This window comes from Gymnoscopelus microlampas (genome assembly GCF_963454915.1).
Source record: "Gymnoscopelus microlampas genome assembly, chromosome: 15".
Classification (NCBI taxonomy): domain Eukaryota; kingdom Metazoa; phylum Chordata; class Actinopteri; order Myctophiformes; family Myctophidae; genus Gymnoscopelus; species Gymnoscopelus microlampas.
In genome coordinates, this window is record NC_139952.1 from 4061580 (window position 1) to 4080044 (window position 18465).

Genomic DNA, 18465 nt, shown 5'->3' on the forward strand with positions numbered 1-18465 from the left:
AATGAATCACTCATACGCCAAATTAAAGTAGACAATTGACAGATCAAGGACCACTTTAAATCAAAAGAAATGTTTGAGAATAGACAGAGTTCCGCCTTAGTAAAATGTCAAGTGGATCCAGGTGGATTAATTAACAGTCAGACTTTTACCCTGATGCCCCAATCTAAAATTATTAAATTAAATTATTCTGTGTGACCCCTTGGAACAGGGGTCCAGGAGGGGAAAATATAAACTTGACAGATCATAGAAACATAAAAAAAATTTTTTTTTAAAAAGGACATTTGATTGAACTATGCCTAAAATAAATCTCAAGTTTTTCATGCGCAACCAATTATTCAGAGTGACACCTTGGACCAGGGGATGGGGGGGGTCCGTGGGTGTGGTGGTGGTGGGGGGGGGGGTCCGTGGGGGGAGGGAGAGGGTGGGGGGCTATCCTGGACTAAATGCATTTCACAAAGTATTTCACACGAGCGTGCGTGCGTCACTGAGTGCAAAACACCCATGCAAAGTGGCTAGATGCTCGGATAGTGTCACCTCTCCAATGAAATTACACGTGAAGGTCTAAAGCTACACGTTTTCGTCTGAAGGTTACACGCTACGTATCAGCTTTACATGTTCTCGTGTGCCATTAGACGTTCACGTGTAAATTCTTTGGAGAGGTGACACGGATGGAGCATCTGGCTATGTTTTTGCGCAGAAAAGCACGCAAGCACGTGTCACCGCTTTAAGCCAATGGGAAATTACATGACACGGCCATACGATAGACAACACACACACACTGCCCCAAAAGTGTCAAAACACTCGCCAGCGCGTATCTCGTATATGGGACAAGAAGCCGATCAGACTGCTTTGCTTGGCCCAGGGGATGGGAAATTTAGATTTAAAAAACTCTCTGATGGAAGCGTGGATAAAAACACGGTTGTGTGCAGAACTATTTTTTGTTGCTTAAACTTATGTATTCACTCATTGATTCACTCATATACCAAAATCTGTTTTAACTGAAAATAAATTGCTTCTCAGGTCAAATATTGATATGCGATTAAACATGCGATTAATTTAGATTAATTAATTACAAAGCCTCTAATTAATTAGATTATTTTTTTTAATCGAGTCCCAGCCCTAGTAAGAATGTTAAATACTAACAGGCCTTATTTATTATTTATTCTATAATGTAATGTACATGTTGTAATGAACTTAAAACACAACATGTCTTAACACATTGGGTGCCAGAGGTTCATTAAAATATTATACGTTCAGTGCCTGCATATCTTCCATCCACTTACGTTATATGTTTCGTGCTGTAGAAACCCCGACGCGGAAGTGCATGTAAACAAAGCGTGCGTGCGAGACGGCGGAGGGTCCCGACTAACGCCTGGAACAATAATATTTCCAACACGATCCTCCATTGCAGAGTGATCGCAAACGGCCCGCTTCCACCACGTTAAAAAGAAATGGAGTTATTAAGCTTTTAGTCAAGGAGATAACATTGGAAACGGAAGGATTTTTGACATGGAGCCACATCTGGTCTCTCCTTCTCAGAAACTCCTTGGGTGATCCCAAAGTTTCGTTTAGACCACTCCAAAACCACTCCTTGGGCTAAAAACGGCCATAGCAATCCTTTTCCAGGTATACTTTTTGCGTAAAAAGCCCATTGAGATTGGGCCGTTTTTAGCCCAAGGAGTGGTTTTGGTGCAAAAAATGCTTGCAATGGATTCAGAATCATAAAAACACCCTAGTTTGACCCCTCACATGCTACTTAAAACAGAATTACATTTTGATTTTTTTGGATGATTTTTTTTAAACCAAGGTTATGGTGGGTACCCCAACTTTAAGGAGCTGTCAAAAATTCTCCAAGGGAAACTGCATTTCAGTCTTTGTGAGATGTGTTACTAGACACCTTTACACATTGGTGAAGATTTTTTTTGGTAAGGAATTTATTCCAAGATTGTTTTAATATCCCCTGACTAAGAGCATGAGAGGAGAGGTGAGGACAAGAACAAGTTAACATGGTGTCATATCTTACCTACTAACAGTTGAACCAGTTTACAGTGATGACTCACACAATGGGGGGTGTGTGTGTGTGTGTGTGTGTGTGTGTGTGTGTGTGTGTGTGTGTGTGTGTGTGTGTGTGTGTGTGTGTGTGTGTGTGTGTGTGTGTGTGTGTGTGTGTGTGTGTGTGTGTGTGTGTCTGCGTGTGCGCGCCCTGTCAGGTGCCGTGTCTGTGCCCAGGGTCACATGGTTCATAACAGGGCGGGGCAATATGACCTGGTTGAGAACAACACCTCCAGTATGACAGAGCTGTCAGTGTGTTGATTCAACTGAACCGTCTGGACTGCATTTTGTTTTACCTCGTCAGATCAAAGCATAAAGATTATTGCAGGGTAAGAGATTTTACACAATACACTGTAGCAATAATCTCTCTGGTGTTAACAATGTTAACCACTTGAACCCCACAGACCCTATTCTGGAGGGGAACGTGGCGTTGTGACGCATAGTGAGCTTGTAGATCTTGGCAAAGAGATTTGGTGCAGAGGGGGAAAAAAAGTACAGAGCCAGGTGTGTTTTAATAAGAATAGAGGGGTTGAGGGGTTAATGTTGTTGAAGTGTTTTATACATTATACTAGAACCACCTTTTCTGAATCTGAATGATAAAGTATTATAAACCCAACCCACTGTACTGTTCATATAGACAAATCCACAGAGCGCTCCCCTGGCACAGTCATGTCTGCGGTGTCAGAATGCACACCGTAGTTCTCTGTGGATTCCTCTATAGGAAGCATGTCTTCAAATCACTCTGTGTAGTTCTGCCTGGAATATAGACGGGAGACGGGGATAGAAAGATCATGCTTGAACTTGTCTCTGTGTGTGTGTGTGTGTGTGTGTGTGTGTGTGTGTGTGTGTGTGTGTGTGTGTGTGTGTGTGTGTGTGTGTGTGTGTGTGTGTGTGTGTGTGTGTGTGTGTGTGTGAGGGGCGGGGGGGTGAGCACACGCCTGCTACCTGCAGAGTGTACCCTGTGTGTGTGTGTGTGTGTGTGTGTGTGTGTGTGTGTGTGTGTGTGTGTGTGTGTGTGTGTGTGTGTGTGTGTGTGTGTGTGTGTGTGTGTGTGTGTGTGTGTGTGTGTGTGTGTGGGAGGGGCGGGGGGGTGAGCACACGCCTGCTACCTGCAGAGTGTACCCTGTGTGTGTGTTGCACCAGGGAGACAAAGGCGAGACCCGCCTAGCTCTGCTTCAGATTGGCTTACCAAGATATATATCTCTTGTCTAAACCTAAACCAATCATCACTCCTCTTGTCTAAACCTAAACCAATCAGAGGCAGATAGGGCGGCTCATGTCTCTTGCTGTGCTGAGGTTAGAGACAGTAGATCACTGGATGATAATAAACATTATAATCCTCTGAAGCCTATTTTAATCTCAGTCATTGTAACACATGTTGTTGAATTGCAAAAGTAAATGTTTACAATACTAGTTAGTAAAAAGGTGTTTTTAAAAGCTGTTAGAAGTAACTTGTTGTATTTAGAATCACAGTTTACAAACTGTGTAAAGCATTCACTTCCACAGCTGACAGTAAGTCATGTGACCTCAGGGGAGTTTGGTCATGTGATGCTTTGTTGTAGAGTGAGAACATTCCCGTGTCATTCCATCCATGTTTCATCTCTGTGATAACCCAGACATCTTTGACAGCTCATACACCAGATGTTGTTGATATAGAGTCCAGAGAAGTGTCTGTATTAGAGATATCCTGCACCTTGACCTTAGCCTAGAGGAAGCCTTTATGACCAAGGTCATTAAATACCAACCACTCCTACATACCATCTCAGAGCTGGGCTATAGGTGCAGACTATTTGTTTTATATTAGACAGCCTAGGACATTATACCCACAGACTGGTTGTTAGAGGCTTTCACCAACTGGAGATGCCCAAAACGGAGGCAAAAAGGCTGGCAAAGTATTGTGATGTCTCTGCTATAATTGGCAGCCTGCCACATATGGCGGAGACGCTGTTACTTAACCTCAGGGGAATTTGGTCATGTGATACTTGGTTGTAGAGTAAGGTTGTTATGTGTGTGTGTGTGTGTGTGTGTGTGTGTGTGTGTGTGTGTGTGTGTGTGTGAGTGTGTGTGTGTGTGTGTGTGTGTGTGTGTGTGTGTGTGTGTGTGTGTGTGTGTGTGTGTGTGTGTGTGTGTGTGTGTGTGTGTGTGTGTGTGTGTTTGTCTGTTATGACTTGTGTTAATAAATAATTAATACAACAAATTAATCTAAATGTTTGCCTGAATCTGAATGATGAAAAGTATTATAAACACAACCCACTGTCTGTACTGTTGTAGTCTCGCGTAGCCAGACCCCACAGAAAATGAAAAACAGCGACCTCTGCTGTTTTCTGATATTGTCTGTGGGGTCTGGCCGGAGGCAAATGGAAGACCAGTGCGCAGGGAAACCCCGGTTTCATGTCTGCCTTCAGCGCATCACTTCCGGTTGGTGCGACTACGTTTTCATTCCCACTAACAATATTTCTACACCGAACACTAACACCACTTCTCCCAGAGAACATGGATGGTTTTGGTTATAAGCCCACTTGTTTCTATGATGAAAGAGTAATTTAAAGAGATTTAAAAGGCACGCCCACTTGTAGCAAATGCGCACACGTTATGACGAACCTCCCCGACAGATTCCACCGCAGGGCAGAATCTGTTCTTGAGAGATTAGTACTGTTGATAAAGGAAGCATGTCTTCAGATCACTCTGTTTAGTTCTAACTGGAATATAGACGGTAATAGAAAGATCATTCTTGAACTCGTCATTGTGTGTGTGTGTGTGTGTGTGTGTGTGTGTGTGTGTGTGTGTGTGTGTGTGTGTGTGTGTGTGTGTGTGTGTGTGTGTGTGTGGTGTGTGTGCAGGCATGCAATGCTCATTTGGTATGTTCTTGCACTCTATTTCAATGACGTGACGCGCTCGGTGTGAGTCGGGAGCCTTTGAAAACTTTGTTGAGGTGCGAAGTTAAAGTAGTTTTGGTCAAATAAGTTCCGGCACGGCGTGCAAGGCCGTCCAGTGAGCATTGCACCCCTGTGTGTGTGTGTGTGTGTGTGTGCGTGTGCGTGTGCGTGTGCGTGTGCGTGTGCGTGTGCGTGTGCGTGTGCGTGTGCGTGTGCGTGTGCGTGATGTGCGTGCGTGCGTGCGTGCGTGCGTGCGTGCGTGCGTGCGTGCGTGCGTGCGTGCGTGCGTGTGTGTGTGCACACACGCCTGTGGAGAGGAGTGAGTGTTTCCTGTGCGTTTGTACCAGAGAGACAAAGGCAAGACCCGCCCAGCTCTGCCTCAGATTGTTGTTACCATGATATCTGACCCTATACCTTAACACATTGGTTCTTGGGGGGGGGGGGGGGGAGTCACAATCATTTGAACCCCTTTATCCATATTGTATACTTTGGCTATTCAAAAATAGCAGATATACAAGCTCATAGCTTTAGTTCAAAATGTGTAATTATGAACTGAACTAGTTCATTTTAAAATGTGTGAACTGAACTTTGAACTAGTTCATGTAGAAAGTGAACTTTCCCAACACTGCCCCAGGGTGTCACACCTGGTCCCTGTGTGACAACTGTGATGGCAGACCTCTGACCTGTGTGTGTGTGTGTGTGTGTGTGTGTGTGTGTGTGTGTGTGTGTGTGTGTGTGTGTGTGTGTGTGTGTGTGTGTGTGTGTGTGTGTGTGTGTGTGTGTGTGTGTGTGTGTGTGTGTGTGTGTGTGTGTGTGTGTGTGTGTGTGTGTGTGTGTGTGTGTGTGTGTGTGTGTGTGTGTGTGTGTGTGTGTGTGTGTGTGTGTGTGTGTGTGTGTGGCAGCGGTGGCCTAGTGGTTAGAGGGGCGGCCTTGATACCGGAAGGTCCCTAGTTCGATTCCCCAATTCATCACATCAATCATGAATCACCGCTGAATAGCCCTTGAGCAAGGCTTCCATGCAGGGTCCGGCTGGAAACAAGCTTCGTGCTTAGTCCGACACCCTGGGTAAACAACAAACTTTGCTTTGCTTTGTGTGTGTGTGTGTGTGTGTGTGTGTGTGTGTGTGTGTGTGTGTGTGTGTGTGTGTGTGTGTGCACGTCTGCAGTGCTGGCTCGCACGTGTGCAGTGCTGGCTTGTGTGTGTAAGTGCACTGTGCGCCTCGTTAGGTCCGCATGTTACGTGTGTGTGTGTGTGTGTGTGTGTTTGTGTGTGTGCGAGCGTGAAGCCAGTGTGTGCACTGTGCGCCTCGTTAGGTCCGCATGTTACGTGTGTGTGTGTGTGTGTGTGTGTGTGTGTGTGTGTGTGTGTGTGTGTGCGCGTGTGTGTGTGTGTGTGTGTGTGTTTGTGTGTGTGCATGTGTTCCACTGCCTCCTGTTTGTATTGAATTAGTGTAACTGGTTGCATGTTTGTGTTGCAATCAGCACAAACACACGGTTAAATGTAGGAGTAGCTGGCATCACTCAAAAATTGTGCCAGTGACCCCCATAAGAGAAGACACTGGGGGCCGTGTTCTCTCTTCCGCGTCATCAGTGCCCATACCTTGGTGGGGTTGGCGAAAGGGCCTTTCTGTGTGGAGTTTGCATGTTCTCCCCATGTCCCCTAGATACCCTCACTAAAAACATGTAGTAATCCTGGTCTCTATACTGCCTCCCCCTGGCCAGCCAGGGCGCCTGATGGAGGGGAAAGGAACTGGTTGGAATAACGTGTTCCTTCCGCACGCTATGTCCAACCAGGGAAACTCCACCCTGTCAGGTGATAAGTAGCAGCTTGCTAGCTCTCATGCATTGAAGGAGGCATGAGCTCAACAAGTCACAATATGATTCCTTGTGAGCTTGTGGATCTGCTTTTTGTTAGAAGTAATTTGTTTTAATTATAATCACATCACAGTTTATAAGTGTAAAGCAGTCACCTCCACAGCTGACAGTAAGTCATGTGACCTCAGGGGAGTTGCTTGAGCTCATACATCAGATGTTGTTGATAAAGAGTCCAGAGAAGTGTCTGTATTAGAGATATCCTGCACCTTTGACCCTATAGCCTAGAGGAAGCCTTTATGACCAAGATCATTAAATACCCATCACTCCTACATACCATCTCAGAGCTGGGCTATAGGTGCAGACTACTGTTTTTATTTTTGACAGCCTAGGACATTATACCTACAGACTGGTTGTTAGAGGGTTTCAACATCTTGGGATGCCCAAAAAGGAGGCAAAAAGGCTGGCAAAGTATTGTGCTGTCTCTGCTATAATTGGCAGCCGCCACATACAGTATGGTGGAGGCGCTGCTACTTATGTCTGTTGTCTTATAAGTTGTCAGTATAAGTCTAACTATAAGAGATTGTAAACAATACACTGTAGCAATAATCTCTCTAGTCTGGTGTTAAGAATGTTAACCACTTGAACCCCACAGACCCTATTCTGGAGGGGAACGTGTGTTGTGACACATTTTGAGCTTGTAGATCTGCTATTTTTGGCAAAGAGATTTGGTGTAGTGGGACAAAAGCGATCCAAGTACAGTGGGTGACCATTGACTTTGTCGTTTTTTTTCATTCTTCTCATGCGTTTCATGCAGGGCATGTATGATTTCCACTCTGTGCCACTAGGGGCAGCAGCGGTCTACTGCCTACAGCTGCCTACAGCCCACAGCAGACAGCAAGAATATATTTGTTACTAGTTACTGTATATCCTCTCCAAACTGTACATACATTACTTTACACTTTTGTATTATGTTTTGACACTTGCTTTGGAAAATGTAAACGTATGTTTTATCATGCCAATAGCTCATTTGAATAGCAAAATTGTTTGTTTTGGGGTTTTTAGGCACTGTTTTTCCTAGAAAGACAGAGAAAGATCCTGTCTGTTGCTTACAGTACAAGATGTGACATTTATATTAAGCAAAATATTAAGCAAATAAAGTTAGATAGCATGATGCTGCGCTTAACATTAGTTTAATTTTAACGTCTTAATTGATAAAACGAGACGGGAAAATAAACGTATTTTTTTCTCTTGCCATGCAATAGCTCATTTGAATTGACAAATTGTATTTCTGTGGTGGTGGTTCAGTGGCACTATATATATATATATATATATATATATATATATATTTAATATATACTGGGGTCATACGTTCTGTGCTTTCTGTGTGTGCACTTATGCCGTGTGTCTCTTTCAGGCAGGCTATTTGTTCAGATGCAATTTCAGCGTGGCTATTAAATAGGCAAAAAAAAAGCTGATCTACAAGCTCACAAAGAGTCGCGATGCAACTCTATTTTCTAACATTTTAGTCTATTTTTGGCGGAGAGAGAGAGAGAGAGAGAGAGAGAGAGAGAGAGAGAGAGAGAGAGAGAGAGAGAGAGAGAGAGAGAGAGAGAGAGAGAAATTAATATAATATAGGCCTACTATATATACTTTAGGTACTCGTAACAGAGTAGGCTACTTCTACATTGCAGTATTGCTATTTTTACTTAAGTAAACTGCAAACCAAAAAACTCTTCAACGACATGTGCTTCTTGTCCAGTCTATTCATCGCTAAACCGGTTATGTTAATTATCTCTCTCTCTCTATACAAAGACAAAGTCTCTTTTTTTATCCAGATGCGCTCTCTCTCTCTCTGTACAAAGACAAGGTCTCTCAGAGAGAGAGAGAGAGAGAGAGAGAGAGAGAGAGAGAGAGAGAGAGAGAGATGCATCAAAGTAGGGGTTCTCAATTTTTTTCAGGCCATGACCCCCCAAAATAACCATATTGGGGACCCCCATTTTGCGTGTGCGGCTTTCATCATCAATTTAAAAATAAAGATCGGATCATCTGTGAAGCATGTTATGAACATTGAACCTCATAATAACATCACTCCGTTCGCGACTGCATACAGAACGTGTGTCGGCTCTGATGTTTATTAGACAGCATGGACCTCCGCTCATGGACCTCCGCTCAGGTCCTGGAATCCAGAGCCTTATGTCAAGACTTGGCTGCGAGCACATCGCACGGCAGAAAGCACAAAAACCAAAGTGGCACAGCCTGTCATGTCAGATAACCCCGACCCATTTTGGCAGTTTTTATAAGACAGGGGTTATTGGCGTCTTTTTGGTTTGTTTTATTTTATTTCCTCGTTTATACTTATTTCCTCCTCAATATTGTTTAAGAATTAATGTGCTATCCATGACATGCTGTCACCAACCAGTTCACTGTCTGTTATTTAATGATGATCGAATATTGGCTAAATGTTTACAATTTCTGCGGTCCAAACAATGAAAAGCACTAAGAAAAGGCAAGTGAGTCTCTCTTTAATTAAGCATGATGAGCCATGTGTTTTCCACAAAACAATTGAATATCATTGAATATAATTGCACCCTTGTCATACTACTATGTTATTATAGCTTTCAGTTGGCCACCACAGGCACAGACAGTGCGTTTTAGCGCAGCGCGGCCTGGCGCAGCGCAGCGGAGTGGTTGCGTGCGGGGGGTCGGGGGGCTTTCGTGGGAGGGGGGGACGGGTGGATCAGAGCTTAACCCTAAAACCGAAATAAAGTAACAACAAAAAAACTCCAATCCGCTCAAGAACCGCGCTCCCCCACTTCCAAAATTAGCACTAGCCTACAACACTGGCCCAGTCTCTTGCCAAACCGGTTATGTTAATGAAATGCAGCCTATTCCAAATAAGCCAAGTGAGGAACTCTGCTATCAGGTTCCCCCTCCCCCTACAGTACCTCTGTAGGCCTATCTCTTCTTTCAAAGTATTTGTTCAGATACAAATTCAGAGCGGCCAATTTTGATATTTTTAATGCGCCTACATGAAGTTAGATGGGCAGAAATGGTGTAGGCCAGTGGTTTTCAACCTTATTCCCATCAGGACCCCCAAATTGACACATATTAGCCCAGGGACCCCCATTTGAAAAGATATGCCAGGGACTCAACCATTTAGATTTCTTGGGCGTCCCAATCTACACTGTATCATCATCATCAGTGTTCATTTAACTCTGAGAGTGGGTCCATTTGGTTCCATTTGTACATTAAGAGTTACAGACACATAAGGGTCAATTTGGTTGCTAACTATTAATTTGGCTGGGGACCCCCTGGAACCCCCTCAAGGACCACTGGTGGTCCCCGGACCACTGGTTGAAAACCTCTGTTGTAGGCTATTTTCAACTGTTAATGGGTTTTTCTTTCTTCACAAATGACTTTGTTGTAACAGTGTCCCATAAAAGTAGTGAAAATAGCCGATCTACAAGCTCACAAAGTGTTGCATCATGATTTGAATTCTGACTGAAAACGCCACCCTTGCGTCTCCGTGTGTACAACCAAATACGCATCTTTCCTGCACCGATGACGCTTGGGGCTTTTACAGCGCTGCTCCTACACTACCACCGTCAGCAACAAGTGGACATGGAGTAAATGTACTTAGTTACTTTCCGCTTAGTTACTTTCACGTGCATATAAATGAGCCACGCGGTCTTATAAGAATGAAAACAAACGCCTCGCTGTTGGCCATGGATCACATGACGGTCGTCTGTTACGGTCATGGATGAACTCAAAATGTTACTTGAGTTCAATCAAAGTAAAAGTACAAAAGTATTGGCAAATATACTTAAAGTACTGAAATGTTTGAAAATAGCTGATCTACAAGCTCACAATGCGTCGCAATGCGTTGTGAGCTTGTAGATCAGCCATTTTCAAATAGACTATGTGAAATAGGGCAAATAATGTATGTTTTATAATGTAATGATTTATATCTGCAAAGTAACTAGTAACTAAAGCGTTCAAATAATGGTAGTGGAGTAAAAGTACAATATTTTCCTCTGAGATGTAGTGGAGTAGAAGTAAAAGTAAAAATAACAGGTCAACATGTTCATAGCGTGGGATTCGAACCCGGGTCGTAAAATCACCGGACATCAGTTTTAACCGCTACACTAACTGCACTATTACATTTACAGAGGAAAGAGGTAGAATCCTACTGACAGAAATTGATGCGAGAAAAAAAAAACATATAAGACGTCTGTCTGTCTGTCTCTCTCCACGGACTTTTGAGACAGACAGACAGACAGACAGACAGACAGACAGACAGACAGACAGACAGACAGACAGACAGACAGACAGACAGAAACCAATGTGTGTCTGAACATTTCTAAAATGACAGAGATGCGTTCCTGACTGCCCGACGCTGAACAGAAAACCCAATTTAAACGCTCTAAGCACACGTAATTATTGCTAGTTATTATTATTATTATTAATAATAATATAATAATATAAGACATCTATCTGTCTGTCTGTCTGTCTGTCTGTCTGTCTGTCTGTCTCTCTGTCACAAAAAAAGTGACTCCAAAGCGGCACCTTGTGGTAGTATTTGGAACTTAAATTTACTGCAAAGCGGGTGAGGCAAATGAGTGAAGTGATTCTCTTATGAAAAGCGACAAAGTCAATGGTCACCCACTGTACATAGCCAGGTGTGTTTTACTAAGAATAGAGGGGTGAAGGGGTTAATGTTGTTGAAGTGTTTTATACATTATACTAAAACCACTTGGTATTTAATATGTAAAAGTTTGGCTGAATCTGAATGATGAAAAGTATTATAAACACAACCTGTACTGTTGATATAGGAAGCTTCAAATCACTTCTGCCTGGAATATAGATGCTGAAAGATCGCGCGTGTGTGTGTGTGTGTGTGTGTGTGTGTGTGTGTGTGTGTGTGTGTGTGTGTGTGTGTGTGTGTGTGTGTGTGTGTGCACATTGTGCATATGCAGCTGATATGTAATGTTTTCTGGTCTATTTTGACTGTAATCTTGACAGGTTTAATAAAGACCAAAGATGAGTCATAGTGAGGAGAGAGAGGAGGAGGGAACTTACAAACAGCTCATCCACAGACCAGAGCCTCCATCTGTGTCTATGAAGAGTGGTGAACCTGGACCTCCAGACACAAAGTAGGTCAATCTTCCTATACATAATGGCCCTCATTTTTCAACACGGTGCAGCCCAAATAATGGCCGTACGTCGATATCACCGCACCTTTCGGCATCTATCAATATATCCTGACGTGGGCTTCATCCTATGGTACGCTGAGATCTCACATCTGGTCGAGACCAGTTGTTGACGTTGGCTGCACCCGTTTATTCCATTCTAGACCTGTGGAGCAACATTGTCTGACTGTCTGACAGGCATCTGGACACATACTCCACTCATAAATGTATATCTACACTAATAAATAATCCCTGTGAAAAGATAACATTTCATAAAGTAATTTAAACAAACTGCTTTAACAGTCATTCAGATAAGATTGTAGATCTGGCTGCATTGAAAATAGCAAATCTACAAGCTCACAAGCCAGCGTCGCATCGCGACGCTGGCGTTGCGTCGGCGACCATCTTTTCATGGATAGTGAGGTCTACAAACTTACAGTAGCTTGTCCTATTGTATGGAGTTATGCCATAGAGAGTTATATAGGCTACCTAGCTGGGTTAAGGATACAAACCTGACGCTCCAATCTCTTATAACGTGGGTGGCGGTACGGGATCACTGCAGTCTGCAGACCGCCTGAGTCTCATGGGGAATATAGCCTGACTGCTTTAGTGTAACTTGAACGCTCGGTATGGGGTAAATAAATATACAAACGTATTACATTCATGGCGATGTAATTGGTATCATAATGTCATTCATGTAGGCTACAAGCCTACGTGACTGACAAAAATTATACCGTAACGGATTATGAAAGACACAGTTGCGAGCGCGCGAGCGAGCGAGAGAGAAGTGTGCATGTGTGCATGCGTGCCTGTGTCTGTGTGTGTGTGTGTGTGTGTGTGTGTGTGTGTGTGTGTGTTTGTGTTTGTGTGTGTGACTTGACAGGCAGCGAGGCGAGCCGGCTAAACTCTTTCTTTGGTCGTATTCTGGTTCTTCATGTCGTAAAATCGGGGTGTTTCGAGAATATTTAAGGGCGTGTTATTTAAATGACGCTCGTTTTCAGACGTGAGATTTATCAAGGCTGGGAACAAATGTACGCTCGGATCAGCTGTGTAGGATTCGTTGATAAATGTGACTTCGACGTTGGTGTACGACCGAATATATGGAAAAATATACGCCGGTTTATACGCTGCCTTGATAAATGAGGGCCACTATCTCTGCTGTCCGGCAGGAACCAGCTAACTCAATGTTTCTACTTTTGCATTTGTTTCCATAAATCAGGGCCATTGAACACCCTTTACGTCTGTGTGTTGATAAAAAAAACAATGAACCAGTGAAAAGTATTAAAAAGCGCTTCTGACAAAACCAGCTAACTCCATTGGATCCTCAAACTTTCTGCTAAACCAGCTAACTCCACCAAAGGGGGGTGGAGTTAGCTGGTTCTGCTGACTCCAGGCTCCACCCCCTTTTGACCTCCAACCTCATTGTGAGCTTGGAGGTCCATTCAGCTGTTCTTATCAATGATGAACAAAACCTCCTAACTCCACTTTTGTTTTATTTTGGTCATTTCCTGAAAAATTTACATTTTGGAGTTAGCTGGTAGCTGCCGGACAGCAGAGATATGTTACTTGTAAACCACACTGCTATATTATCCTTATGTGTTTCAATTCAAGCAGATTTTTTGTCTGGGATTACTTACTTTTATGATAGTAAATGAACATATTTCACTAAAATTCAAAACATTTCAAAGTAAAAATTTATTTCAATAAAAAATAGACATTTGAAAAAACTAAATTGAATAAAATAATTTGAATAAAATAAATAAATAATTATAATTAATGATATATATAAAACATTCTTAAGTAAACATATTAAATTATTTAAAAAAAAACATATTACTTAGTGCTTTTATTTGAGATATAGTGTGTTAATATGACTTATTTTTACAGTGTTACAATTGCCGGGGATGACTCTGGCATTAAAAGTCATATTTTACTCTTGTACTTACTAGTGAAAGTTTATAAATGGTATTAGTAATTAGGGCACAGTATATATGTTTCTTAAAACAAAAGATGACTAGCATATTTCAAGTATTCTGTGAATTATGAAGGAAAATGTTAAAAGTGTTACTTTTGACCCCAGTCTCCCCTAATCACTTTGCTTTTACTTGTACAGCACTTTGTCAACTAAGGTTGTGTAGGTGCTCTATAAATAAAGAGCACCCTGATTGGCTGACTAGGAGTGAGCAGATGAGTGGAAGTGACGGCACTAAAATGACAAGAGATTGACAATTAGTCAGGGCAGAAAACACACAAGGTAACAACTCGTAATTAGTCACACCCAACAGACAGGCCCAGACCCAAAACTCAGACTGTAGTCGTGACACGTTTTCATTCACATGATAATTGTACAATCATTTGTATAATTCCAGAAGTCTTCACCACAGACCAGAGTCTCCAACACCCAGCTGTATGTCTATGAAGAGTGATCAGTCTAAAGGAAGAATTCCTAACTTCAGTAATGAACCTGGACCTCCAGACAAGTATGTGAATCCTCCTCTACAATATACACAACACTATGATACGACTTCACAATCTCATGCTATACAAAGATATAACTAAGTACATGCTAACTACTAAAGCACAAGACAACATTTCATAATGGTGTAGCCTTCCTCCCCAATATTAATATATCAATGTGGTGTTCAGTGGTGAAGCTGCACTATACAGACTGGCTGCTTATGTGCATGATGCATTATCTATGTAACAAACTATGGAATATCTATGTATGCAACTGCTATAGCAATGCATTTTTACTGTTGCTATTGTTGTTTTATTGCTGTCTTTCTTGTTGCTGCAACTTTGAGGAGCTGAAAAAGAAAAAATATGTATTACAATACTATAACGGAACATAATGAAGAATCTTCAACAAGCAGACTTTTTCATTCACATTTTTGATTTTTATTCCTGAAGTCTTCACCACAGACCAGAGTCTCCAACACCCAGCTGTGTGTCTATGAAGAGTGACCAGTCTAAAGGAAGAATTCCTAACTTCAGTAATGAACCTGAACCTCCAGACACAGAGTATGTGAAATCCTCCTATACAATATACACAACACTATGATATGACTTCACAATATCATGCTAATTACTAAAGCACAAGACAACATCTCATAAGGGTTTAGCATCCCTGCCCAATATTAACCAATATGTATAAGGTACTATGTGTGCAGTTTGTGAATGAAGTGGTACAAATCACATTGTGGTATTCAGTGGTGAAGCTGCACTAGACATGCACAAATGATTTCCTATCTATTTAACAAACTATGTGTAATCCCTACCCTAAACCTGTTAAATACGGAAAATGGAGCTGCGCTGCCCCAATATGTTATTCTAGCACCCGCTCTACCCGTCACCCATTATGCCGACACCGTTATTTGCGCGTGGGGGCGTGCCCGTGGGCGTGTTGTTGCTATATCCCCCACGTTGCCATTCTGCAGACACACATGGGTACGGCTTTGGGGGGGGATAGTGGAATCTAAAAGCACCCGCCAAGTGCAGGCAGACACTGCAATGGCTTTGTGCGTTGGACCATGAGCCGTGTTGCCAGCCTTGGCTAGAAATAAGCAACCACAGGTCTATGAAAACAAAAAGAAGCGACTATAAGGCCACATGAGCACTTCAAACTAGCTTTCATAGCCCCTAAATATTTCAGCCTGGTTCGACTAATAATTGACAAATTAGGGCCAGACCAGCCTGTCAGTCAATTTTCTAAAGAAGGCTTTTTTCTCATTAAATCTTGGTAATTCGTTAACAGGAGTCATTCTACCCTATTCCAACAGTCTACATTTTATTTAAAAAACAGCATGGAGCAAATAGGCTATATAAATATATACACTGGCCCTATAACCATTTAAAAAATTATATTCGGTTATTCTATGAAATATATTTTAAATTGAGATAATGTCGTTTTTTCCATATTGCTGTCTTAATAAAATCATGCTTTTAACAAGCAAAATAAGCAGTACAAAATATGGTTAAGTAAGATATGTTTGGATTACTTTGTTTGATGGGAAAGAGTTGCATGGAGAAATCACATCCAATACCTCGTACTGTCCGCTGCCTGCTCTTGTCATTTGAAGAAATAATCCAATTTGTCTGAAGATCCATTCAATATGTCATGTTGGTTTAAACTTTAAAGAGTGCTGCGCAGTGACAGAAAACAGCTGGCTGATTGATTGATTTTACCTACTTTTGCGCTATGGTGATTATTAGCTGCTTAGCAGCTGTGTAAGAATAGTATTAAATATTTTAAATGGCTTTCATATACTCTTGGGGATCTGAATATGACAAGTGTGAACACAATACGCTACAAATGAATTAATATATGAATTTATTTGGATAAAAAAAAAACGTCTACCCGGCCCAGCCGGTGCCGACGGGCCGGGTCGGGTCCCGTTGGGTTTGGGCTAAAATCTTAAGCACTTACATTTTTTATAAGATGATCGGATCATCTAGTGTGATTTCCATTTTGGCTGTGTCTCGTTAAACCCGTGCTGCGGGTGAATATTATATTACATATTATATTATTATTATATTCCCCACGTAAACGCTATGTTCATGTTTACTGCATTAAAGGTTCTCAATCTTTTCAGGCCATCGACCCCCCAAAATAACCATATTTGAACTTGGGGACCCCCCCATTTTGTTTGACTCGGTTCCACAGATAAATATTGTGAAAATAGCAGATCTACAAGCTCGCCAGGCGTTGGGTGCTCCATTGTGGTCTCAACCCACAGGTTGAGAACCACTGCATTAAAAGCTCCAAGCAAGTTACATGTCTAGTATGTTGTTGACCACGTAATGTAATGTTTTTACATTACATCCGTGGTGCGCGCACGCCTCATGCGCTGCTCGATTGCGCCTCATTGTTTATGCTGCCCAAAATAACAGATCTGTAAGCTGTCGACACGACATGACGCAGCGCGTTGATAGCTTGTATGTCTGTTATTTTGGGTAGGTAGGCGACGCGACACACAAACGCATCGCAGCAATGTGTCTGGGTTTGAGAGGCTATGATTGATGTAAACTTAAAGTGTACAGTAGCTCTGTTCGGGATTATTGAAAAAGGTGGATGATGAAAGATAACGGGACAATATGGATGTAACCTAAGTTAACTGCGTCACTTCAGAGGAAACTATGGAGCTACTTTAGAGATGTTTACACACCCCTGGAATCCATTAGAATGGTGGAAATACAAATTAATATAAAAATGTATTTGGATAAAATAAAAAATAAAAAAGGAAAGCCAGCCCAATGTGGCTTATAATAATCAGACCAGGCAACAGTGCAGACAGGGAGACAGGCTAAAGCACATATTGGATCTCTTAAAGGCAATGGCTTCTGGCACAGTGATTGGTTTTTATCAATGTAACGCCCAAACCACACCTATGCATAATGTAAGGGGTAGCTCAGGTGTTTGGCGGGTGAGGGAGGTGGCAGAGAATACCGAATTTTGCGGGGGAACGCCTCGTGCCTAGTCCTAAATCAGTAATTAGCGGTTTAAGCAAACTCGCCACAGAATAGAGCGATAGGTGATCTGCTACCTGCCTGTTCAGAAAGGCCTTATATACCTGTGTCACTTATGACATCACTTTATCTCTGCCTCCCTCTAGGGGCTACATATGGAATATCTATCTATGCAACTGTTATTGTTCAGTTTTTTAAAAATACATTTTATGTTTTCTCCCCCCCCCCTTGTCTCTCTAGTGTTGTGAAATACACATGTTTGACTCTTATATTTGTATAACTGGATGTAACAATAAGGAGTCTTCAACAGACTGTTGTTTTCATTCACATGATAATTGTAGAATCATTTGCATAATTCCAGAAGTCTTCACCACAGACCAGAGTCTCCAACACCCAGCTGTATGTCAATGAAGAGTGACTGGTCTAGAGATCTACCTCCTAACTACAGTAATGAACCTGGACCTCCAGACACAAAGTATGTGAAATCCTCCTATACAATATATACAACACTATCATGGATACGTTGTGTAATCCCGGGTTTTTCATCTGAGGTGGGCAAAAAATGCCTTGCTTTTCATGGTCCTTGGGCTTGGAACGACCTCCAAAAGAGTTTGAAACTTGCCACACTTATCTCTGTGCGAAGGTTTAAAAGTTTCATTGTTGAGAAACTTGCTCATACCTGTAATTGTTTGGATGTCTAAAAAAAAAAAAAAGGAGAAACTATGTCATTGTACATGTGGGTAAAATTCTATTGAATTGCTACATGTAATAATTGGATTAGTTTCCTGGTAGGTTACTTGGTTTGGTTTGAGCTGAGTAATAATAAATGTTTTAGTTTCACTAGGAGATTTGTTTTAAGGTTCCTGTGAGTCATGGATGTATTAATATTACTGTTGTACTGATTTGTACTGTTTGTTTTAGCAGTGATGTGAAATTTTTAATCTGCCCCTTGGCCAGTTCCCACTTGTAAAAGAGACTCTGTCTCAATGTGTTTTACTGGTTAAATAAAGGTTAAATAAAAAAAAAAAAAAAAATGATATGACTTCACAATATCATCCTAATTACTGA

At 42.0% G+C, this 18465-nt stretch overlaps 1 protein-coding gene across 1 annotated transcript in view; it reads left to right on the top strand.

Moving 5' to 3' along the window:
* The first annotated feature begins 2369 nt into the window (after positions 1-2369).
* Positions 2370-18465, top strand: part of LOC311062282 (NACHT, LRR and PYD domains-containing protein 3-like) — a 67989-nt gene continuing 51893 nt past the window's right edge. The window contains exons 1-5 of the mRNA XM_084081191.1: positions 2370-2381; positions 11765-11895; positions 14301-14411; positions 14842-14952; positions 17759-17872. Coding sequence (XP_083937317.1) covers positions 11783-11895; positions 14301-14411; positions 14842-14952; positions 17759-17872 — 449 coding nt within the window. The 5' untranslated portion in view covers positions 2370-2381; positions 11765-11782. The remainder of the gene's footprint in view (positions 2382-11764; positions 11896-14300; positions 14412-14841; positions 14953-17758; positions 17873-18465) is intronic.